Below are 25,689 nucleotides of genomic sequence, written 5' to 3'. Positions count from 1 at the left end.
TAGCTCTACATAGCTCTCAAACACGCTGACCAGCTTCATCCAAATCTGGGAAGTGGCAATCATCTCCAAGAGGTCTCACAAAGAGACAAACCCTGCCAGTGCCTTCTGCAGCAGAGATTTTGGCCCCATTGAGTACTGGAGGACCTTCCTGGCACAGGCACATCATGGAGGTTGCAAACAAGAAGAGAGCTTCTGCCAAATTTCCCACCCTTTCAAACATCATCCACTATTATGACAAAACAAAACTCTAAAAGAAATCAGATATCACTTATCCCATTGCCCATGGTACTGTTTGTTTTCCCTAGACAAGATGAGGTCCAAATGATACGGACCACAAGCTTCTCTAACACGTAGAAAAATATACATACATACATAGATACAGACATATAGATATTCACAGACCCAAGCCAAACAAATAAGCATCCAGTCTTCTACACCTTCTAAGCCACTTTTACACAGTTGCTTTGCACCATCAGCTCACAAGCTACACTGACTTTTGAGAGTCTTAAAGACAAAAATCTTCCCAAGTTTTGGCAACACCTTTTTGCTTTTATTCTATTGTTGTTGTTGGTTTAAAAACAAAAGAAAACACCAAAAAAACCAACACCACACACAAAACCAAGAACAGTTTTCAAATACATACTATTGCACCTCACAGTTCTTTAGCAAGAAGTTTCTCCCTTTCAAAAGCCTCTCAGTCAATAATCATGCTCTCCCTGTAATGTGGAACTCCTGCTCTCTGCTGGACACAGCTTCATAGATTTCAAAGGATACCATCAACTAACACGGCAGGGAACCCAGCCCTGACTTTTCAATCAAAGCTGCAAAATTATGACCTTCAGCCAAAATTTTATTTTAAAGGTTCAGGCCCAAATGCAGTTTTTAACTAAAATGACAACAGAGAGCCATAGTCAGGCAGGTGCCAAATGAAAAATCAATTTATTTTAGTGCTTGTTTCACAATTCTCCCTTCAATACAGACAAATAGGTACAGCTCATTCAAGACTTTATGGGTGGTTGTTACACATCGCAGCATATTTGCAAGTTCCATATATTCATATTTCATATTCATAATTCTTCAGAATTCTTTCAATAAACACAGAAATCTTCTTTGAGTACAACTGACTTGCTTTGCACCTCATAGTAGATGGAAAACAACAACTGACTTGCTACTTCAAGCACACTGATATTCAGATATTATTAATGCCTGGGACCCTGGGGAACAGACACCGGAATCACACGAACCCCAAATCAGAGGCCTGTGTTACAGAAGTTTTCTATTCCCTTAACAGTGTGTGTTACTTCTTTATTGAAATAGGAGATTTGATTGAACTAAGATTGAAAGAGATACACAGTATTATAATGCTTGTTCAATTATAATTATCTTGTTGACAAGATAAATGGGAATTGAAGTGAAGTAACTGTCTTACACTGGTGTCCCTGACACATTCCTATCAAGGATCTGAATGTGGTCAGACAAGAGCACATATCCATCTAATCAAATGTACAAGCACAACTTCATTTTGTTATGTTTATTCCTAACTTCTGCTCTCCATTCTGCTCCTTCCTGAGCTAATTTATGGATTTCATTCCTTTCGACCATCTTTTCTTAAAACTCAGTATCCATACTCTACAGTGCTCCCATACAACTTCAGCTACCATTCCAAGAAAAGAGTTCAACACATACAAGATATGATTACGGATGGGGGAAAATCTAGTAAAGTCTCTATATACCTTACCTCAAATAAAGCTTTACAAAAATCTAGCAGAAGCCACGCACACCAAAAGTTCTGGCTTATATGGCTCTTTGAGGAAAGGATTGACCTTTTAAAAAAAAAAAAAACACCAAACAAACAAAAAAGCCCCACAGAGGAGTCTGGTCAGTGACTCAGGCTCTTTCACTAACTATAAAATAACGATCCACTTTTCTATCTCCAAATCAGAAAACCAAATGAAAGTCTGAATTACTCAATCCCACCGCTAACAGCACACTGAACAATCAGTTACTGCCCATGTTCTTTGCACATTGTGCTTTTGTAATCACAACCTCCCCTTCTGGCAATTTAGTATGAGTTTTATTTTCTGAAAAGGGGCATTGCCAGGGAGTTACTCTGTAAATATTATTTCTGGAAATGACAGATCGCTTGTGCACATGATGATTAAAAAATTCATAATTAACACCTCGTTACCTCCCCAGGTGTATATTGGCATGTTCTCATATAACCAGAGCCAAAAAAAATTGCGCTGCTAAGCCATTCAGCTTAGCACTGTTCTTTCAGTGAATGTCTGGCCAAATAAATACATTTAAGTAGTGGTAGTTATGAGTTTCCTAAACAAGCCATGGTTGAAAATGAAAACATATACCATATAAAACCAGCTATGGTGTATCAAAGGCTTATTCATTTTACCTGAATACATAGTTGATGTACTGTTGGTCCAGATCACTGGGAGAGGAAGGAAAGAAAAAAAAGGTGTTCTTTTAGTACTGCAGTTCATTTAGTATAAGAGATCAGTGTATTATAAGTATTATAACATTGTAATATTACATTATATTAATATTAAATAATATCTGACACAATAGTATATTGAGGTTAAACTAACATAATATTATAATTATATACATTATAACCAAAATATTATAAATATATTAGTCAGCATATTAATTTACACATCATTTGCACATTATTTTTGTTGTTACTCTGTCAGTGGGAGTTCCATTTGAAGTGAAGATAAAGTGAGACTGACTAAAATTTAGACTCTTTAAACTGAGATGGAAAAAGGTTTTGAAAGAAATGAGCTTAACCATATCCTAGACATGTAAATACTATGTACATACACATAATACACAGTGGCAACGTATTGATCTGCATCCATACAGACAACTGCAGGTTATAGACACTGTGAACGTGTAATGTCACCTGCTCTCAGAACAACCATTGTCTGGCTGAAGTTCTAACACCACATGGGATTAGCGAGAGGTCTCAAGGTTTTTAAAGTGCTCAGCCTCCGAGTCCTGCAGCAAGTCACCAGCTGCTCAACACTTTTGAGGTGGTGTTGCAAAGGGAGATACTGATAGATTCAAGCCATGCAGCCTGCAAGGCTAACACAAACTAACATTTCCTCTTCATGCCTGTGCCGGTAATTAGGGGTTCTTTTTCCAGGACCGAGTCATCACTCTTGGATAATACACTGCTTAAAACTAATTCAGTGTTTGAGTTAGAGGTATAACTATCAATAACCACATGCTATTGTTATCAACAATAAATAAGGCTCCTTGTGCAAGCTAAGTCATTAATGATTAACCAAGAGCGGCCCAGCTCATGCTGATAATGCAGAGATCCCTACAGTTTACCTGGGTGCTACACAGATGTGTCTCTAACCCTCTTTGATAGCAATCTCTTTCTTCTTAAAAGAATATTAAAACATGTTACCTTAAAGAGCCAGGTTTCCATAACTTGTGAAATACTTTGTAAGCCCCTGTAATTGAAACAACGTGTGTAATTGCCATAACATGCAATCATTCTGACAAACAACAGCTTGTGTGGCTGTGGTACCTGCAGACGTGGAACCCCTCTGAATTACAGTTTAGCAACGTGGCACAAAGGATGCCCAACCCATGAGTAAAATGAACCTATTGCTTCAAACTAATGGTTTTCCAAGTGTTATTGTCTCGGAGCGCTGCCATGCCATGTGTTTCTGCTAGTCCTTCTGAAGAAGAGACAACTCCTAGCCCATGGCAGCTACAAAGGAGTGTGTGTAAATACATACAGGAAAGTGTCACAGAATGGGTTCTGCAGCCCACCCCATTTTTCAGGTAACTTCTATGATGTGTTCATCTCTGCAGACCCCTACAGTTGTTGGCTCTGAGCTGTCTTTCCTGTTTAGGGTTCTGTCAGCTCTAGGGTCTTCACATTCTTTCCATTCTTGACCTACCCACCTCTTGGTCAGCTCCCATTTCTATTCTTGGAAAAGCTTTAAGCACTCAAGGAAGGAACAATACAGCTTCAGGCTCTATTTTATCACACCCCTTCTTCAAGGCTTTGTTGGGGTTTTTTTGGTTCACAAATTAAACCAGAACATAAAAAGCATATCCAGTAGAACACTATGTCATAATGTCCTCAATTCTGCCTCTGTTAGACAAGCTGAAGGGCAGAACACATGTCCTGTCACTAATGCTCTGTCTTTATTAACTGTGTGATAAGTCAGTTCATCTGTTTGCCCTTTCTTGTAGCATCTTAATTCTGTGTTAGTTGATAGGAAATCTAACTACAAATAAAAAAACCCCAAACAGTCATATCAACAACTTCCTCTCAAAAACAAGTGAAATGGAAAGCGACATTTTGAGCATAAACATTATGTTGGCACTTCCTACATGTTTCAAGCACACAGAAGAGGCCTCCTGAAGACTCTCTAGGCAGCTTTCCACCTCCGTGCCTTAGCACTGCTTTGCAAATGAGACCTCTTGGCTTTGACAAAGCAATATCATCGCTTGTTACAGCTAACAAGTATTTGAAGTGAAAAATGCTTAGCTTTTTGTTTCATCTAAATGAGCAAATGTTTACCATCTAACATTTCCTAAAGGGAAAAGAAAACCAACTTATTTGTATGCTAACAATATTTTCCAGTGGGATCTCTAGACCTCCCTAGACACAAATAAGCACAAATATATAACCTCTGCCCTGAAAATTTTACAGTATGAATATACAAAATAAAGAAGGAATCATCCCTAATTTGCAGACAAGACTTAATTTAAGAATGAATCACTCATTAAGTCTATAGGATAGCTAAGAACCAAATACAAGTTCCTTATTATTCAGCCTAATGCTCCAAAAGACACCAGCCTCCTAGTAAAAAATTACTATTCTTGTTTTCTGCAGATTTTCTGTGTCTCATTGTTTCCAGCTTTTCAGGGAAGAATTATGTGTCAACTAAATCAATGTTTGGTCTGAAAAGGACAACAGAAAACCTGACAGGTCATGCAACTCATTGTTAAAATTTTTTAAAAATGCATATGATTGCATAAAAAAACCCCAGCATTTCAACATCCTTCCTCTGGGACCATATTCCGTGATACTTTAGAATATTTTTGTCAGTTTTTAAATAAAACCAGTGTGTGCAATAAATCTCCAACTACAAGTTACTGCTTGTTTTTGGGTTTTTTCCGTGTTTCTCCTCTCCTCAGAAAGAAGCATCTCCTAGTAGACAACCATCAAAAATTCTCAGAAAAGCTTAATGCTGATTAATACTGTACGTGCGTTTTCTCATCCACTGTTAACTGACTGCAGTATCTAGTTTATTCTGTTGTTGTTTTCAACATAAAAGGTATAAAAGGAATGCACTTTCTTATATTTACTGAGCTGCTTCATTCTTTCCAAGTGTTTCTTACATCAAGAACCTTCAATATCAATAACTTCATAGTAAAGCTGATTTGCTTCATCAACACATTTACTCCTTCTAATTAGTTTTCCAAAAGAAAATCACTTACCGACACAGATCAAGTGAATTAGGGCCCATAAATAACCGTTTGCATCAAACTGTAATAAAGAACACCTACATAAATAAATGCACGTTCATGTAAACATACATATTGTCATTTCCCTGCAGTTAACTTCACAGAGCAAGCACAGCAAGTGGGAGCTGTGCTGCAAAGAAAGAGAAGGCAACTAAAGAAGATGAGGAAGAGTAAAGCCTTTCCAGTCCCACTGAGAGATCTGCATACATCCATTATCCAGGTTCTCGGTTAGTCCTGGCAAGAATAGCTCTATTTCTTTCAGGTATGTACACCATTTTAAACAATCTGAAAACACAGACCCCAGTTTGTTTAGTCTTGTTTTGGCAATCAGGCAGGGGCAAGAGGATCAGAGGAACATCACTAAGGTTTTGGTTTTGCCTCCTGTCCCCTCTCAGCCACTAAGCACTCTCTCCCTGAGGCTCTCACTAACTCCGAAAAAGTGCTTTAAGCAGACTTCTGCCTCCAAGCAAGGTAGGTTTTTTTCACAATCAATGGGGAAAATACACATGGAAGGCTTTTTTTTTTTTTTTTTTTAATTGAAACAAGTTCACCTGGCATATTTTAGATGTCTGCTTTCAGGGGAGATTAATTTTAGACCAGAAGTTCCTGGCTCTGCACCACAGACTATGAAGGGAGCCAGAGCAGGTGCAACACTTCTGGTGGTGACATTTGATCAGATGCAACCAGACAAGTTCCCAGATTCATCCCACCTGACTTCAGATATTAACTACAGTATCTAAACCACAGATTCCAAAAGAGAAAAGCACCTCCAAGGAACAGATCTTTGCTGGACTAAGCACTCTCTGGAGGTACCTTCTTTCCTTCTCCAGTAGCTAGAGGAAGCATGTAGATTACAAAGCTAATTTAGGAACATACCGAAAGCACTTGCAATTAATTCAAATCTAAGTGATCTGCTATAAGCCTTGTAAGAAGTTAAACTGTGGTTTCCCCAGCGACCACCTTCACCGACAAGCTGCATGTCTGCACCGTTCAGAGGTTTTACCATGATGCAAACACGTTAAAACCAGCAAGACTACAGCATGGTAACAGGCAACATTTACAATTCCTTTGCAGGAATCCCACCCTAGCTTACAAGTCAAAGCTGCATTCCCCATTTTCTAATAAGATGTCAAACATCAAGGTCTAACTAGAGCAGCTGTACAAAGCAGAGCTCACCTGTGTGTCACACCAAGGAAGGCACACTGCTGCTGCCAGGAGGAACAGCACACTGTGGAGAAGAGAAAAAAGACCAAAAGCTCGTAACCTGGATTTGTTCTCTCCGCAAAGTATAGGCAATTCCACTCTATTTTACACTGACATTTCATTTGTTTAATTTTTATTCTATATTTTAACAGTAATTTCTGCCACCAAAATTAAGTTTTACATCTTGCATTCTTCATAACTCATATACAGTGAAGTATGAGAAGCAGCACAAAACATCCCAGCAGTGATAAAAACCATTTTTTTGGTATAGAATACTACTCTTCACTTGCCATCTGGCTTCCCTAGGCTGCTTCACAAAGCCAAAATAAACTGGCTTGTGGCTGTGAACAGCTATACAGAAGTTTTTTCATCAAGGTGAGGTGACTATTTAAAGTTATGCTGTAACTCCAGAACACAGAGCAAAGTGGGAGTGGGTGGTATCACACTAGAAATGGCTTAAGGACAGCACAAGTCCTCTCCTAGCTACTGAGTTGGACTAAGTAAATTCTTAACCTGTGGCTGAGTCAGTATTTCGACAGGCTACACTGAACACACTGATGTGGAATTTCTGTGGACTGTCATTGTTAATAATAACACACATTTGCTTTTGTAACTTATTTTCTTGCTCTCTAGGGGCATAGGAAAAGACAGAATGAAGATGATAAAAAACTGGTATCCTTGACAATAATCCAGTAGGGAAAACAAGGCCACAGTAAGTCAAATAACGGAAACAACAGGGAGAAATTAGGATAGATGGTGTCTCTAAGTACACTAAATAATAACCCAATGTTATCCAGAGCTAAAAGATTACAGAATGTAGAAGACAGCAAATATGCATTCTTCCAGGGGATGGGGGGTAGAAAGAAACTTCTAATACATGACTGGCTGTCTTCTGTTTGTCCCTTTCTATCTCCTTTTTGGAGCCTAAACAACTGGGGCCAAGGAGATTTGGTAGGTTGTGTAGCTTAATATGAACTATTCTAGCAGAACTAGATATCACTAACCTTTTATTTCTTAGGAAAGGCATTTTTTAGCTATTTTCTATCACACTCATTATCTTTCTCCTAGTGTTTAAGACTACCCACTGGAACTTCAAACCTGGTTTCCATCTTCTTTCCAAAAACATTCTTACAAGCACTGCTTTGTTATTCAGGAACACTGGCCTTCTGGCTTTTTTGTTTTTACAAGGAGACAAATATGTATCTACTTAAGCAATTGGTAAAAAAAAAAAAAGGCAAATACATTTTAAAAATACTTAATTACTCCTATGTTGCAATTTGGGCTCACCACCCATGAGAATGTGCCTTACATTCTTCATTGTTTTGGTGTGCCATTATCTGAAGCAAATACAGAAGCTGGAGTCAAAACAAGTCTGAATCTGAGCAGTTTCAAAAGCTTACCTACAGACTTTCAGATGAGAGGTTTGCTGTAAAAAAAAAAAAATGATTAAAAAAATTAACATTTGAAAACCGTAAAATAGTGCTTTCTCCTTCCAAAAAGAGGAAAGTGATGACAGCTGATCTGACTGCACCAAACACATTAAAAATCCAGCAAGCAACATTCAACAGCCCATTACATTTGAGCACTGATTAGCAAATGTAATCTGAAAAAAAAAAAAAACAAAACAGGATTGCAGATTAGCCTACTTCAACTTGATTTATATTTTCAGATTACTTACCAGCAGGTAAACCTAAAACCAGATGTGAACTTTATACCCGGTCCTCAAACTTAACTTGCACTATACCAAAACTGTGTATTGTATGCACTCAAATATTGAGTATTCTTAATTAACTGGGTACTACTCCAGCCAAATCAGCCTTGATTTAAACTCATTAGAGTTTCCCAGTCCTTTGGTCCAAAATTGTTCCCCAGAAGCTTTCCAGCAAGACCTGTTTTTGCATTACCCCTGTCCATAGCGCTTTTGTTTTTAAAGAGAAGAGTAATAAGCATGAGAGCTAGAAGGAAGATATGAAATACTTCGACAGAGACACTAATCAGAGGACAATGCCACATGGACATGCCATGGTACACACTGCTTTTTCCCTCAGGCATAACCTCAGTGACCTCTTGAGTTTGTCAGGAGTAGCCAACACAGGCCACTTCTCTGTCTTCTATATACACAACACATGTAGTGAATGGAAGATCTCTCCCACAGCGAGCCAGAGGCCACTGTAGAAATTACTTCTGTGATGAATGATTTCCCAGTGTTACCTCACACAACAGCTCTCTGGTCAATTAGAAAAACATTTTATAGCCTAAAAAGAAGAATCCCCAATGCAGTTTGTGAGAAACAAACCCAGCTCTTACTAAAGGGCACCAGAAATATTCTTCTGACTTTAATAGGTGTTGGGACAAATTCTAAAGCATTTAAAATAAATCCAAAAATGCTCTGGTTTTGCTGCATTTCATGTGGAGATGTGATCTATCTATAATCACACAACACAGTAAATATATCACACTGATTAGATCTAAGGACCCAGTCCTCCTCCCTCTCATCACAAACAAAGAGATCCTTACATGGGGCACGAGAAAAAGGGGATATTAACTTTCAAAAGGAAAAACCAAGCAGGACCAAGCCAGTCTTAAAAAAGCAGATTAAACTGTCGATAGGCACTTGCAGTGTTTCATCAACTAAAGCAGAAAAGAAAACATCAATACAGACACTTGCCAACAGCAAAGCTCTCTCTGGGTTTCATTAATGACTAGATATCACAGCGAGACTAGCAAAGCACGTGGCATTCATGCCCATGTTAAAAGAAATCAGGTATCTTGCTACAGGGCAGTTATATCACAGGAGGTGTCTTGAATGTATCAATTAACAGATCAATTACCTCTTTCTGCACAAACTTCTGGAACCCACAGGTTATAACTTCTGCTGCATTGTGCACAGTGAGGAACACCGGGATAGGCTGCCGTTGAGAGAGAACAGAAACACTCAAATGAACCCAGGACAGTCACATACATAGGAAGGAGTACTCCTCTTAAGTACAGCTGTCCCATATGTTTGTGGTTGCTTTGTTTTTTGTTTTTAAATTGTAAACCCATGCTACATCTCCTAAAAGGGACTTAGACTCATTCCAATCACTATTAGATGGCACAGGCATCTTTAGATGCAGACCATGCTTGCTTCTCCTCCTGCTTTCCAACACTCGGTTTGTTTGAACACAGCTACCTCGGTGAGATTTGCACCAGGTTTCTGCCTCTAGTTTCGTCTCTCTTCAAATATCTGCAGCCTCCACGGTAAACAGTTCTCATTATTTTTCCTATCTCTGCCTGCTGGTGCTAAGAATACAGTGTGACTCCTAGCAACAAAATTATGGGCAAGATGATTTCAAGTGATTTCTTTCAGTTACTGCGAGGAAGAGCTGCCAGAAATTAGCATAGAAATATAATAGTTCATACACGAGTGATGCTGAAATTATACCCAGTGAGGTATCTGGACACCATCCCAGCATGAAATCATTAGGAAACAAACCCCAATGATAACAATTGTGAATCAAACACCCATCGCCCCAGGCAAAACCAACCAGAATTAGTGGTTCATAATACTTCCTCTAAAGCAGATCTGTGGTCTCTCAGCTGAAATAGTAGCAATTCTCTATTCCAATTAAGATAATCTAAAGACTAAGGCAGTTTTAAGAAGCAGTATTTCCCCACTTCTTTATAGTATTTAAATCACATGAGTAGAGAATGAGTTAATTTCTCAGTGAAGTCCACGCCTTTTAAGTATCAGGTGATATAAGCAGCAAATACCTCTTAAATTTGACTTTGTTTTCAGAAATCTGGATTTTTTTTCTCATTTTCCTTTTCATTCCCATCAAGCTGGATAAGCATCGCTAATTAAACATTTTAAGTCATAATGACTACTTGGGTGTATCCATAAACTTAACAGTTACACCAAGATAACTTTTAACACCTCTAAATTACCAAGGAATGAAAAATGTCACACAAACACAACTGGCATGACGTTCTCAGTTCCAGCTTCAAAGGTTCTGAAAAACAGTTCTCAATCCTGTTGCTGGACAACTGAGAACAAAAAACCAGAAGTATCTAACAGCATCCTGAGCCTGACACAGTAATAGGACATACAAGAAAAAAACACAAGTTGACAGCAGAATTTACATTCTTCCTTTTGTGAAGGCAATTTGTTGGGTTTTTCTTTCCTTCCTCATGCTTTTGGCTCTTCCAAGTGTGTTTTGGAGCCAAGAATGGCTCCAGTTTGCCTAGCCCAGATAAACTTCTCCATATGTCTATTGTCTTTGATGTGAGTATTTCTTAAATTTCTGAGTGGGCTTAATGCTTACGAAAAGCAAGGTTTACTGGTTGGGCAGACAGGGAGAATAGACTCTGTACAAACCTCCCCTCACAGCTCTGCATACTTTTGTTAATGCATCACAGTCCGGAGCTAACCAGCACTCCTCCAGCTCCAGCCCTGACCTCCTGGGCAGGGGAGGCTGCCAGCACCTCTAGGGAGAGGCACAATGAGAAATTAAGATTATCACCCTGCCAGTATACAGGAGTGTTTGAAAGTGGGTCTCCTTGGATTTGATCAAAAAAAAAGCATACATAATTTTCTGCTTTAAGAATAAACCCACTCAATTCAAATATGCTGCTGAGGTGAGCCAGTTCAGGTAGACGTTTGGGAGAGTCTATTTTCCTTCTCACTGTGTCATAAAATTGTTGTATGCAAAGTTACTGTAAGTAAAGCTTCTATGTAGGATTGAATTTAGCCCCAGCACAAGGCATCACCTCATAACTATGGCCTGAGACTACCTGTCCTTTTGTCTATCCTTTCAAAATGGCCACAGAACTAGGCCTCTAAATCCCCACTCATGTACATCAAAAAGCCATTCAGAAATGGGAGATGCACCTTAAGAAAGGTCTGGGATACAAATCAAAACCATCCACAGCCCTTCTGCCACTCCAGTGCATCTCGCTCTTGAATGATCAGAGCGGGGACAGGAGGGAAACGGGGTGACTTAGGGATGAATAGGAAGTAAGAAGAAATAGCAGAGAGGATGCAATTTATACCACCTCCACTTCCCAGGTGAGCAGACTGAAAAGATGCTGCCACCAAGGCTTTATTGCTGTTTGCAGGCAGGGCTCTCCTTAGGGATCTTTGCTCAGTTTACACCAAGGAAGCCCAATGGAACTTGCTTTGACAAGGAGCTAAGAGGAAATAAATGCAATCACCCCCAGACCGACCTGATCTGGAGGCACAGGGCTTCTGAGCACATGCCTGTGCTTCCCAAACACCACTCAGGTCTGAGATGAGGCCCCCAGCCTTGTTTGTCGGGACAGAGACCTCCTGTCTTTTTCCACACTACCTCTCCACTGGGATGTGCAAGGGATCACTACAAGCAGAATCTTGTCAAAAATTCCCTTTTGATCCTTCTTGGGGGCTTAGGAGCTGGCCCCAGAGTTAGATTAAGATGCATTGACAGAATGCAGAAGGGAACTAGTGCAGAATCTGGCCTTGCAGACTGCATAAGACCAGTAAAGCATTGCTGGTTTTTAAAAATTCACATCACCTTTATTTTTTATTTTAAACAAAGACTATATCATTTAAGTAAAAAGCATTTAACTTCAGTGAAAGTAGATCCAATATCCTCTAAACATTTGGTAGGCTATTGTGATTGGAATGATCATAAAACTGATTAATCTAACCCTTCCCATAATCTCTTTCCAACCTTCAATTTATTTTTTCTCAAATCCTGGAAAGGATCTCACTGAAATGATCTTCATCCTTTCCTTGGAAGGATTTCCCACAGGCCCATTCCCCTTTTACAAAACTACAGCTAGTAACCTCTTACAGCTTCTCCCTTACTTGCACAATTCAGACCGCTGAGGATCTGTTCTCAAAACACGAAGGACTCTGGAGAAATGCTGAGTGCTTTGGACTGTCACAGAGGTGCTTTTGGATACTGCTCCACACTGTGTAGGACTGGACCACTGCTCTAGCACCATTAATGGATTACGTATTACTTAAACCCCTCCTCCCTTCTTTCCTCTCAATCCAGGATCAGCATTAAACACCTTGTAAGAAGCGAATGTTTTTTGCTCATAGAGGTAATAAAGAACCAACTTCTATTTGTGCATTTCTTACCAATCTAGACAGTGCCCTAGAGCCAGCATAAATAATGCCAACAAACAGTACTGAAGCAGGAAGCCATGACAGGATTTCAGACCTGTGAAAACAATTAAAATCCCATTACTTCACCACATTCTGTTTACATACAGCCAGCAACAGTGGTTTCAAAGGAATATAATAATATGTATATATGTACATGTATTTCAAGGGTGTGCATATTAAATTCATTGTCCAATTGTTCAGTATTCCTCTCATGTAGTAAACAAGTCTGAGGCAGATATTAGTTCCTATCTGGGGTTAGATGAAGTGACTATCTGCAGATATATATTCTTTCTTTTACTTATTCCCTGGCTTCTATCACTCCAGAAGTGTTTGTGTCATGGAAATTACTCCTATTGGTTTTAAGGAAGAGAAATTTCAGCTAATTTCCTTGATGCACTGTAAAAGGAAGAAAAACTGACAAATGAAGGCATAAAATGGCGTACTTGCACAGACAGCACACATTTTCACTATGTACAGATACACTTACCCACCCACACATTCATTTCTCAGCCAGACTTACAAAGAAATTCTTCCTAAAGATCAGATTGTCTCTGTGGGAGCCTGTCTCTTGAGATTTCCTAATGATACTCCTCTGACTAAGCCAAACTCCTAGAGGCAGTTTGACAACTAATGGAGGAATGAAGTCATCGCAGATCGAGCTGATATTTTTTTCAGCCATGGTTATTGCGGTAGGGTCAGGTTTCAGTTCTGAGAAGGAGCTTCAGAATTTGCACTTTTCCTCTTTTTTTGATCTTGGTATTTAAGGGGAAAAATAGATTGGGTAGGTGGCAAATTACAGAGAGAATAATGTAAGATTTTGAGCAAGGGAGAACAGGAGTAGCAGTGATCTAAGGCCCTGCTCCAAAGGCTTCCCAGGACTGAAGACACTGCTACCCCCATTCACTCTTCCCAAGCTTCAAACTAAAGTCAATAAAACGCTAGTGAATAACGCTGGTTCTCAAAATGAAATCAAATTGCTTGTAGTTCCTTAATTTGGATTACATTTGCAGCTAACATGTAAGAGTTAAAACGTAATTATAGGTACCACACTTCATGGAACACAAGAAAACCAGACCAGTCTGAATGAAGATAAAACATATCCAAAAATTCATGTAAATACAGACCAAAACCACACATTTTATCTTTGTTTTATACATATAATTTTCTAAGAGACTTGATCAAAAACCCAGGGTAAGGAAAATAGAGTAACCTTTAGATCCTTTCACTGGCAGAAGTATTTGCTCTGTTTTTTGGGGTAGCCACCATAATTTTTTATACAAACACTGTTCCTTTTAAGGTTATTGACTTCAGCTGCAATTTCATCAAGATCAGGATCTAAAACTGTCATACCTCCTTATCAACAAAAACACCCCCATCCTATTGGAACTGAAACAAATGGAAGAAAGGGGGGAGGGGAGAAAAGAAAGGATGGCTGGGAAGATGAAAAGAACACACGATGAAAACTGAATTTTCATTTAGAACATAATGTCACTCTTTCATGTTCCCCACCATTAAATTCTAGGAATCCCAAATATATCTTCATCTCCAATGCAAGCGCAATGGAAAAGGACTTCAAATGCCTTTTCCATGATGTAATGGTAGAAGTTTATGCTGCCAAGTGGAAATTTCAGGACTGCAAAAGAATGCATGGATGTTTGATGTAATGTGTCAGCACCAACAATCTGTCTTGTATGTAAACCAATTAGTAGCTTCTTATGTTGGCAATACAGTGATATACAGGCAAAACAGGAAAGCTCAGCGACATAAAAGAACCGATGAGTTTGTTGTGGCTAAGGCTACACCCAAAGCCCGCTTCAGTCAATGGGTAGCATCCCCTAAACCACACTTTGGAGCTTTGGTTTAAGCAAGGCTCTAAGCCTGGGGTGTAAAACTCATTGTCACTGGGGGCCACTTGCCTTCAAAGGGCCGAATGTAATTTTAGGACTGTATAAATGTAACTACTCCTACATGGGCTGATGTGGCCCCTGGTAATAATGAGTTTGACACCCCTGCTCTAAGCTGCTGCTTAGTTGTTGGGAAAACTCATGTGCTATGACAAATATCAAGCAGAACACACAGGACTTACAGTGCATACCAGGACAGGCAGAAGCTGGGCAGCAGATCTCAGCGCTGGAAGCTTTGTGCAGATGCTGCACACATTGCTCTGCCCTCCACAGAACCCTTGCTTTGGATACATGTTTTGCAGACAGTCACCATTCACCCCCTAGAAGCAACAATGATGGCGACAAGAGCCCCTCACAACTGGGAATACTGGGGGTAAGCAAATGAAAAGCAGGGTATCCACAAAACCTAAGAGAAATTACTCCAGGTAAAATTCTTTTGTTTGGTCTTTATCATGAAGTTAGCATTCCTGATCTCAGAAAAAAAGGTGATGATCTCTATGTAATAAAATCATTCTGCTGAGACACTTTGGGATAGCCTGAACTGGCTCAGAAAGACTATGAGATCAGTCCACATGACAGAAATACAGAGATTTTTGTGGAAACAAACAAACAAATGGGTGGCAGTTTATTATTTGAAGCAAGAGAAGACCAGGGACTAGATATGGTATTCTTACATATCCCAAACATACACCAGGAAAAAAAAAAGGACAAAAAAAAGAAAAAGAAAAATCACCTTTGGAAATGGAAGGAGGGAAGCAGCTTGAGTAGAAGTGGTACACAGAAGCTTTGAGATGTTCTGTTTATCTGTTGTGGAGTTTTTTGGTTGTCTTGGGGGCATCTTTTTGTCTTTTGGTTTGTCTGTATTTTGCTTGCTTTGTTTTGGTTTTATTACAGGAGATAGACGCTTCAACTCCAGTTCAGCAAAGCATTACAGCACATGCTTAATTCTTCTTCTAAAGACAGACAGATTTAAACTTATGCTTCAGTAGTTGGCTGAATTATAGCCAAAACATGTCAATTCATTCTGGTAATTGAATTCAGTCTATTCTAGAAAAGGCATTCTGGATTAGCTGAAGTAATGACCAGGTTTCTGACGATGTATCTTAATCACTTTTCCTATAGTGTGCTGACATCTAGCGGCTTGAAATCAAAACATGAACTAATTTTTCACCTAAACCTTTCTTAGATAAAAACATCCCCTTTGACAGCCGAAAATGGTTCTTTTCCAGTATTTTCTTTAATGTCTTCAGACTTTTGAAAAAATAAAAATACCTTTTCCAAGCTGGAAAAAAATATTCAACTTCTTTAATTTCACAATTTAAAGCAAAAGTAACCATCTAGTGATGAAAAGCTGAAGTAAAAAGGACACTATTGATGGTCGTATTCCTTTGTCCTTTAGACTGTACTGTGAAGACAAAGCCTGCATAAACAATATGTTTTATAACAATGTATATATATCAGTAACTGTCACTAAAGCAAGGTTTGGACCCAAATCCTGCCTCTACCAATATCAATGACAGCTTTTACATCAATATTCTCATTTTATCAATGCCGTTGATACAAGATGGGAAGTTAAATCCTTTTTCCATTTACAACTTGACTAAAGTTTTGGTGGTGATGTAGTCACTTGCACAGACATGAAAACAGAACTAAGTCTGGTTCTTCTGACATAAAAAAACCAAAATTTCATTCCAAATGAGGAGATTCAGTTTTGCAAGACAACTGTTTGAAACCCAACCAGAAAATTCATCAGTTGTCATTTACTAATACAGAATCACTGAGAAAAGTTACACTAGAAGGGCACTCTGGCAGTCATCTAGTCCAATCCTCTTCAGCTTCTGAGTCAAGTCACATTACACTGGTCATTGTCCAGTAAAGTTTTGAATATCTCCAGAGATGGAGATTCAACAATTGCTGTGGGCATACATCTTCTAAATTACAACATTTTGCAAAATAAAAAAGATACGCCACATTTCATACCACAGAATGGACACACCTGAGCAGAGTGCAGTGTGCTGGACAACTCTTCTGAGTTGCCATCACACTCAGTTCAAGCAGGTGACCTTCGTCTACAAAGCACCTTTTAATTTGGAGTTTGATTATTATGCCAATCCTGTACTGCAATGGCTGCTCTTGCTGTGTGGCTATAAATGCTGGAGTTAGGCAAGGGTGAGTGATTCCCATTTATAAGACACATTTCTTAGAGAAAAAGTCAGATGACATTTGTGGACTTCACTGCACTGGGGTTTTGGGGAAGGGTGTGTCAATGCTCTTAACGAACATTACTAAGGTTTCTCTTATAATGCTATAAAATACTCCAGGGAAGAGATGTGGACAGACGGTTGAATAAGTTATCCTTTTAGTTTTCACGAATGGCTATGCTTTTTTGATTCTCTTACCAAAGTTAAACTGAATCCACTTCATATTAGTAATCAGTTGAAGCATGCATCATTGAACATTCATTAGACCAAACCACAAGATCTCTTCTACACCTATGAAGCAGAACGCATACATGCACCCCGACTTATATTTTAGCAAGCTCCTAACTTCCACAACCAACCTAACTACGTCATAATGCAGCTACAGAAAATAAGCATTTAGCAGCTACTGAGAACCCCACGGTACCTTGAACACAAGTTTATCTCCACCCAGCCCAGCTTCCAAGAGACATGAAGCAGAAGTCCACCCACTAATGTCTGCCACCTGAAACAGAAACAAAACAGCACCTCTTAATTCTTTATCCTTTTTAGCCATGGGGAGCATGACCTTAGAATCCACAGAAATTCTCACAGCACACCCATGTCTCTAGTTATCTACCATTTCTCTAGGTTTCCAGGCATGCCACTATTCCTCTTTGAATCTTTCATTTTTCTGGGCCTTAATTTCCTCCAAATTCTTTAATAGTCTGGTTCTCCCACCTCTTGTTTCAAATGCTTTGTAAATTACCATCTACCACAATTACTTTAGTCATGTTACTGAATCCAAATGTTATCATCTCTTCCCACATAAGGTTTACAATAATAATAGTGATGCTACAGTCATGATGATCTGAAGATGAAAGTGAGATAAGGTTCACGACAAGAGATTAATATATTTTTATAAATAAACTGTTACTGTTAGAACAAATAAACAATATTTCAGGATTCAAAGAATCGCTTCAGCTGAAATAATAAGCCCTAAGGATGACGTGTGTAGTCCTAGTAGTTTCAAATGTTAGCTCTGTGACTTCCCATGGTTATTTGTGCTGGGTTTAGATTATAAACTTCCTCAAGCTCAGAACACTTTCCTGCCCCCCGCTACAACTTGCGTAGGAAGCATCAAGTGTCATCAACAATAACACCATTATGCTGCATGAACCTCTGATTCAAAGCCTCTAAAGAAAACATCTTTACAGGCAGATAACCTTGCACATAAACCACAATTCTGTGGTTTTCTCATTGAAAAGGTATGTAACAATTACACACATTCTGCACTGACTTAACTGACTTATACTACCATAAAGGCATCCCTTAGTCTATTATGGAAATAGTATGTGAGGCCTTAGAAATGCTTGCAGATAACTTAAAATTAGTAGTGATGCACACAGATTTTTTTAAGCTTTAAAATAAGTTATTAGCTTCCTTCTTCCTTAAGGTAGTGGTTTTCAGAGAGGTGTTTCATGTTCCTTAGCGGAAAATCCTTGAACATCTAGCACAGTTCAGACAGAGATACTGTACTACAGTGTTAAATCACATTAACATCTATAACAACTAGAGAAGTAGTTTTATTTATTATTCCCATTCACTGCAATGCATTTAAGAAAGTTTTTATAATCTCTCTCACACATAGACAAATAAACAAATATTCACTCTATGCAGTATTACATACAGTTGGACAGTGTCAGAGAAGGGTGAGCTCATTGTCCACACGGATATGATGAATATTCAATGCTATTATCACAGCTCACTTCACCTTTTTTTAGATTAAGAGCATATGAGAGCTCAAAAGCCAGGTATCCCTGATGTTTGATGACCTATTCCAAGCCAGTGATTAATTCCCATCAACTTTACTGTAAAGAATTTCCTCTTGTCTCAGGCTTTAAGGACAGAAGTTGAAGTTAGTAACAGTTCCAGATGCTTAGCTCTATGAAATATAGTCTTAAATTACATAGGGAACAAAACCAATGACAATGAACAATAACAGTGTGAACTGAGTCTAACACACTTTTCCTTCTTTGCTCATCTGTCATAGTTCTAAATGAAAGTGCATCTGAGCTACTTAATAATTTTCAGGGAAAGGTCACCTTTTAAAACCCAGAACTTACAGAAAAAGATTAAGATACTGAGATGCATTTCCAAATATTAGAAAAAGGAAGTAACTGTTAACACAGATGCCATAAGGCAGTTGCTTGCCACTGAAATATGCTTCTTTACTGCTGATTTACTGCATTTGTATTTTACATACATTACTCAAAATCCTTTCCCCATGTGACTGAAGAAAGTATTCATCATATACTTAATAGAGCTGCATCCACTTAAAGAAAATGGAGATTCCCAAGGCAGTTATTCTTAAAATCATCAGAATCCTGTGGCTGTAAGTCAGGGAAAAATATAAACCATGTCAAGCAGCAGTAAAGGAATTAAATATATCCAGTGTCTGTGGATTTTCTATTATCTCAAAAGAACAAATGGGTGAAGTCTTGACTCTAAGAAGCCAGATTTTCACTAAATGTCTCTCAAAATATTAACTGCACTGAAGGCATATATGGATAGTTGACAAAACACTAAATTTCTCATTACGATCATTAAGATATGACAATGACTTGTGATGCAGAGCTACAACAAAGGGTGAGCATGAAAATAAGCAACATAGTAATTGTATGTGCCTGAGATGGGTTTAAGGTTGGTTTTCATTAGCACAGTGAAAGAATACACCGCAACTGCACATTATCCATGAGTGCCATTTCCAAATAAGACAGGCTGTATTATACTACTTTTCTATGCTGAATCATAAGACTTTCAGAAAAATGAGAAATGATGGAGGCTATTTATTTTAATTACACCACCATCATGATGTTTAAAAATTAGCAAGACATATTAATGAATGCTTTACTAAGGCTTCATAAAGTATGTTCCCTAGACTGTAAAAGCCAGTAACGACAAGAGGTACTAAAGTTAGTTTCAGCATGGAACAGTCAGACACTTACTGATTAAAGCCATTTTTCAAGCAACTGTATCTTAAAATGGTACTTACCCTTGAAAAAGGGTAGGGTAGGTAAAATTCAGGACAGACAGGACATACTGGAAAACAAATACCAAATTAATGGACATCAAACACCCACAGCATTTTAACATTAACAAACAACCATGAGGGCAACAAAACACAAAAAGTTTCTACCAAAATAAATACAAATTAAAAAGACAACTGAAAAAAAAAAAAAAAAGGTAATTTATCTTTCCAAGCCAGAACTGCTGGATGCTGCCCCGGTCACTGTGGAAGTTATCAGACACACATGACTGGACACACTGAACGATAGAGAGAAGGCTACCTTCTGCATTGATCATTCACTTTCTGAGCACACTCCATGCATTGCACTGAATGTGAAAAGAGTGAAACAGAACAAAAAGATGGAAGCACTTGTAAATTAAAATTGTATCATACAGCAAAGGCAACCTTTGGCAGAATCATGACCTATAATCTTAATGTGATGATTAATTCATCTTACAGACCTACCATTCTGTTCACACAGCATTTTGTGTAAAACATTAAGCAGTCCATAAAGCCCTTTGGAGATGCAATAAATGATGGGGGAAAAAGCAAAGCCTCTGTATTGTCGCTTTATTATGCTGTGTCAGGGTCTGCGAGTATGGATACTAGCGTCCTTTCCCACTATATATGTACATATGCAAATACAAGGCAGAAATACATACACCTTTTGATATGTATATCAGGATCTAACAACTTCCCATAAAGAAGTATATAAATTCTATTTCTGCAAAGAAGAATGACTGAAGCTTCCTCAGAGGAAAGGAAAGGTACCTGCCATTCCTTCCAGGAGCCAGCAGAAGCTGTCAATGGCAAAAGGAGAAGTCGAAAGCTTTCAAGAGGGAGGAAACTGTGCTGAACACTTTGCAAGGCCCAGTTTTTAGGTGTGAGGGGTGTCACTAAGAATCTGGTATCAATATACAGAGCATGTTGATTCACAAAAGGTCATGTTACACATATACGCTTATCAGAACTGTCACATGGGTTTTAAATCAAGAGGATACCTGCACATGCCCGTACCCTGTTTGCATTTATATACCACCTGCAACAACTGAGAGGTCTATATTCTGGTTGTTTTTACTACATTAAACCCTACATTCAGGTTTGAAAATGGAGGCCCTATGTCAAGGTCCTTCCAACTTCCACTCAAGTATACTGAAGCCAAGTGCCTTTTTCAATGTATGATGCAATCTGGCAGCTCTTCTCACCCCTTTCTGCTTAACTAATCTCTGCTCCCAGCTGTCTGTCAAATCACGTGCATTATCTCTTCCTACAAACTTTGTTTCAAACCTGGACTTCAGTCTGCTTCTGGGTATCTTTAATGGCAAGTACACCATGGAACAGAAACCAGTAGCCAGTGCTGAGATTTTATTTTCACCTCCAAAATCATGCTTTCTTCCTAAGTCTCCCTCAGGATATCCATACGCAAATTGCTTCAAAAAAATAATTTATTTTCGAAATCTGCACCAGAAATACAGACACACTCTCTGATAAATCAGACAGCAAGGAGCAGTTACTCTATCTCCCCCTCTCAGAGTGAAAAAAAAACACAACACAAACACAACAAAAACAACTTCAAATTATGTTTAAACTCTACAGCTTTATTCTCAATGTGGCCATCTTCAGTCCACTTCTCATTTTGCTTAGACATTTCAGCAATACCAACAGGCAACCGAGCTGCACAGTAGGAAACAGCCTTCTTGTCCTTAATTTGCCCGTTAATTAAACTGTCAAATGGTCCAAGGAACCTAATATTTGCATCACTACTGCTGTAACACTGAATATTTCACATTTTTCCTTGGATACTTGGTATTTTTGTTCCAGTTAACACATATTCCCAGTTACGAGTGCACACGGGGAAGGGCAGCCCTCGGGCTTTGGGATGAAACGCCAGAGGTTTGGTTTTGGTGGGGCTGTTTTTTTTTTTTGTTTCGTTGGGTTTTGGTTTGTTGTTTTATTTTTCACTGGTGGGATAGCCCTGACCCGCCGGCTCCCCCTGAGCAGGGCAGGACGAGTAAGGACACCATCCCTCTTCTTTCTCCTCCTTCTCCTCCCGGGTCCCAGCTCACCCCCCGCTCTCGCTACAGCGGATGAACTCCCCATCACCCCCGGCATCTCCCGCTGCCTCGCCCGGCCCCTCCGCGCCCGCCCTCACCTTGTTGGTAAAGCATGAGGCCAGGTAGAAGAGGCAGAAGGCGAGCCCGCCCGCCGGCCGCTTCAAATACATCTGTCAGCGCCCGCCCCGCCGCCAGCGCCGCGCTGCGCGGGCCCGGCGGGCGGCGGCCATGGCGGCGACACGTAGCGCCGCGGCCGCCCCAATGGGCACCGGCTGGCGCCGCCTCCTTAAAGGGCCGCTGGTATCGCTGCCTGGCAGCAGTGCCGGCAGCCCTGGGGTGAGGGGCATCGGTGAGTGAGGAGCTGGAAATGAGCCGGTAATGTGCGCTCACAGCCCAGAAGGCCTAGGCTGCATCAAAAGCAGCGTGGCCAGCAGGCCGAGGGAGGTGATTCTGCACCTCTGCTCTGCTCTGCTCTGGTGAGAGCCCACCTGGAGTTCTGTGTCCAGCTCTGCTGGAGTCCTCAGGAAAGACATGGACCTGTTGGAGAGGGGCCAAAGGAGGTCACAAAAATGATCAGAGGGCTGGAACACCTCTCCTGTGAGGACAAGCTGAGAGAGTTGGGGTTGTTCAGCCTGGAGAAGGCGCCGGGGAGACCTTATTGCCGCCTTTCAGTACTTAAAAGGGGCCTGTAAGAAAGTAGGGGACAGACTTTTTAGCCTGTTGCAATAAGACAAGGGGTGATGGTTTTAAACTAAAGGAGGAGAGATGTAGGCTAGGTATGAGGAAGAAATTTTTTACCATGAGAATGGTGAAACACTGGCCCAGGTTGCCCAGAGAGGTGGTAGATGCCCCATCCCTGGAGACATTCCAGGCCAGGCTGGACAGGGCTCTGAGCAACCTGATCTAGTTGAAGATGTCCCTGCCCATTACAGGGAGTTGGACTAGATGACCTTTGAAGGTCCCTTGCAACCCAAATTATTCTATGATTCTGTGATTCATTGGTGATGTGTAAGCCATAAATAGCCCAGGGAGGTAGAGAAGCAGTGAAAGACATGCCCTACCTAGTTACGATCACTGGGCGTTCTTTTATTATGACCTAGGTAAACCTCATTCTTCCAAAATCCGGTATTGGCAAGGCTCTGTCTCTGGAGTCCTCACCTTGACTTTGCTGAGGTGATGCAAATACAGGCCTCTCTCTGTACACCCTGGTTTTAGATTTCCAGTGCTGAAAGGTTTCGTCCCTCTGGGCCTACAGAGATCACTGACATGCCACAAAAATGGATGTGATAGAGAGGGCAGAGTGTGTGATACAGCGTTTATGCTTTGCAGAGCATATGTTTATGTAAGCATGTCAAATGTGTATTTTGCAACAAAGATATACCTTACATTGTTCCAAAATTCAGCCTATAAAGCTTCAAAAAAGAATAAGAGAAGTTTGCAGGTATCTACAAAAACTAATGTAAGCATGTGATAAGAATACTTTTGAATTTTCATTTTAGTGGAGTATCATTGTCATACAAAATATTACAGTGATATTGCTCTGTGTTTCTTACTATAAGTCAGAAACTCGGGCAAAGATGATATATCTTCCTACAGCAAAATTCAGAGGCAGGTTTGAATTCTTGTAAGCCACTGACGCTGAGTGATTAAGTATGAAGATATACATTTCTGCCAATGTTGTTTATCATGATCATGACTAACTTGAATTACATATTGAGTAATTGCTATACAGCTTTGGAATTATTTTCAGTAATATGAAGGGAGGTTTTTGCTCTACCTAGATTTTAAGCTATTTTTATTAGGAGATGTGAATGTGTGGCAAATGATTTTGTTTGCATGTCATTTTATAGAACATTTATTCATAATATAATTCAGTGGAAAGCTAGATCCCCATGTAAGAGGTCATGGGATCAAGGCCTAATCAGGTAATATTTAAGAGACTCATACAGAAGACATATTTCTGAAAATTTATAAATAAATAAAATTACATAGGAATATTAAGTCTTTGCTAATGTCTTTTTGAATCAAGAACTACCAAAACTCATTTTCATAATCAGTGCTTCTACAGCCGCGCTACAGTAATGATTTTCTCAGGGCAACAGGACATTACTTTGACATTCTGCGCATTTATAAAACTGATAAATTTAGCCAAAGAAGATAGAAGAGGGCACAGAAGCAATCTTCATGCCCCAAAAAGTGGCTGCAAAGGAAAAAAAATAATCTCTTTCCTCCAGGGCTAAGGGCAGAGAAGATAAGAACCACACTGGTACCGCATCACCAGACAAAGCCATCCCAATACCTCCGTGGCACACGCCTCTGTTGTGCCTGCGGGTTGTGCACTACAAACCTCTCCCAACCCTTCAGCTGGGGACTTGCTGCAGTAATGAATGCTGGAACAGATTGTCTTGGGAAACTGTAAAGTCTTACATCATTGTAGGTTGTTAAGGACAAATTAGATGAACTTTGGCCAACAAAGCTGATTCTTGCACGCTCAAGAGTGGCTTTTGCTGGGCCTGCCCTGGCAGTGTGGGCTTTGCTCAATGTGCACACAGGAAACTTACTCTGCACTGGCTGGGGGATGCTGCAGGGGCTGTATGACCCCTTACCACTCCTCCTGCTCTGGGAGCCAGCCGGCTTGGTTCAGCTGCTTTTCTGGTTATCGTCAGTGGCAGCAACGGCACAGTGTTGGACGTTTGCAGATAGTGCTGACAGCTGGTGGTGAGCTGGGCCCAAGGAGGTTTCTGGGCATCGCTTCCTTCCTGGTGGGAAACTTGCTCAAGCAAATGTCAGACAGTGACTGTATTGTAGCAAAACACCATCCAGTCAGCCCTGTCCTGGAAACAGAGCATTTTAATCACAGTACTGTTTTCCAGGTAAACATTACATAAACAATTGAGGTGTAACAGGTGCCAGATAATGTATGAAGTATTTAATTTTGTATTTGTAGTGAGTCATGGGATGAGGATCAAATTAATTTGTTCACTTATATTTTTTCCCCCTTCCCTTGCTTACTTCCTTAGATAAAAGCAAACATTGCCTCTGAATAAACATTTTATTCTAGTCAGCAAGAGATGCAGTGGCAACACAATAATCAGGATAATTAGAATAACGCTCTAAAATAAGCTCATGTAACCTTATAAGAGCTTGTCTTCTACCGATTCTCGTGGAAGGATTATGAAATGAAGTACCGAAAATACCTCAAGAAGTAATTTAATAAACTCAGTACGGCAAACTCTGATTGAAAGAATTTTGACAGTCACCTACTAACGGGTGGAAAGAAAAGGTCAGTTTGCCAGTGCCAGTACCCTGTGGAGAGAGGGGCAAAGCCTTCCTGGAGAGCTTGCATACAAGTGGACACACAGTCCGTGTAAAACTCGCCAAAAAAGAGTCGGTTTGTCGGTGTCAGTGATGTCATCACGGTGGTTTTTCTGTCAGCACAGCTCCCCGGCGGCCCGGCTGCCCCCGCCCGGGCACCTGGCGCTGCCCCCAGCTGCCGGCCCCCCCACCCCGCCGCCTCAGCCCCCGGGCGGCCCCGAGGCGCTCCGGACTCCACCAGGGACCCCACGGCCGCTCCGGTGACATCACCGGAAAGGCGGGCGAAGCCCCGAGCCGGTCGGCCAATGAGGAGCCTGACGGC

The 25,689-nt window shown here is 40.1% G+C and overlaps 1 protein-coding gene across 3 annotated transcripts in view; it reads right to left on the bottom strand.

Moving 5' to 3' along the window:
- The window catches only part of TMEM241 (transmembrane protein 241), a 93,837-nt gene extending 71,545 nt beyond the window's left edge, over positions 1-22,292 (bottom strand). For all 3 annotated transcript variants that reach the window (XM_071804195.1, XM_065830265.2, XM_065830266.2), the window contains exons 1-10: positions 22,151-22,292; positions 19,984-20,030; positions 17,377-17,454; positions 12,821-12,902; positions 9,546-9,623; positions 8,115-8,140; positions 6,688-6,739; positions 5,485-5,533; positions 3,431-3,476; positions 2,408-2,443 (exon numbers count right to left, since the gene is read on the bottom strand). In XM_071804195.1, the coding sequence (XP_071660296.1) occupies positions 2,408-2,443; positions 3,431-3,476; positions 5,485-5,533; positions 6,688-6,739; positions 8,115-8,140; positions 9,546-9,623; positions 12,821-12,902; positions 17,377-17,454; positions 19,984-20,030; positions 22,151-22,222 (566 nt within the window). In that variant the 5' untranslated portion in view covers positions 22,223-22,292. The remainder of the gene's footprint in view (positions 1-2,407; positions 2,444-3,430; positions 3,477-5,484; positions 5,534-6,687; positions 6,740-8,114; positions 8,141-9,545; positions 9,624-12,820; positions 12,903-17,376; positions 17,455-19,983; positions 20,031-22,150) is intronic.
- Between the last annotated feature and the right edge of the window lie 3,397 nt (positions 22,293-25,689).

This window comes from Patagioenas fasciata, chromosome 2 (genome assembly GCF_037038585.1).
Source record: "Patagioenas fasciata isolate bPatFas1 chromosome 2, bPatFas1.hap1, whole genome shotgun sequence".
Taxonomy (NCBI): Eukaryota; Metazoa; Chordata; class Aves; order Columbiformes; family Columbidae; genus Patagioenas; species Patagioenas fasciata.
Note: the sequence above shows the minus strand (reverse complement) of the source record. Positions and strands in the feature narration are given on the sequence as shown.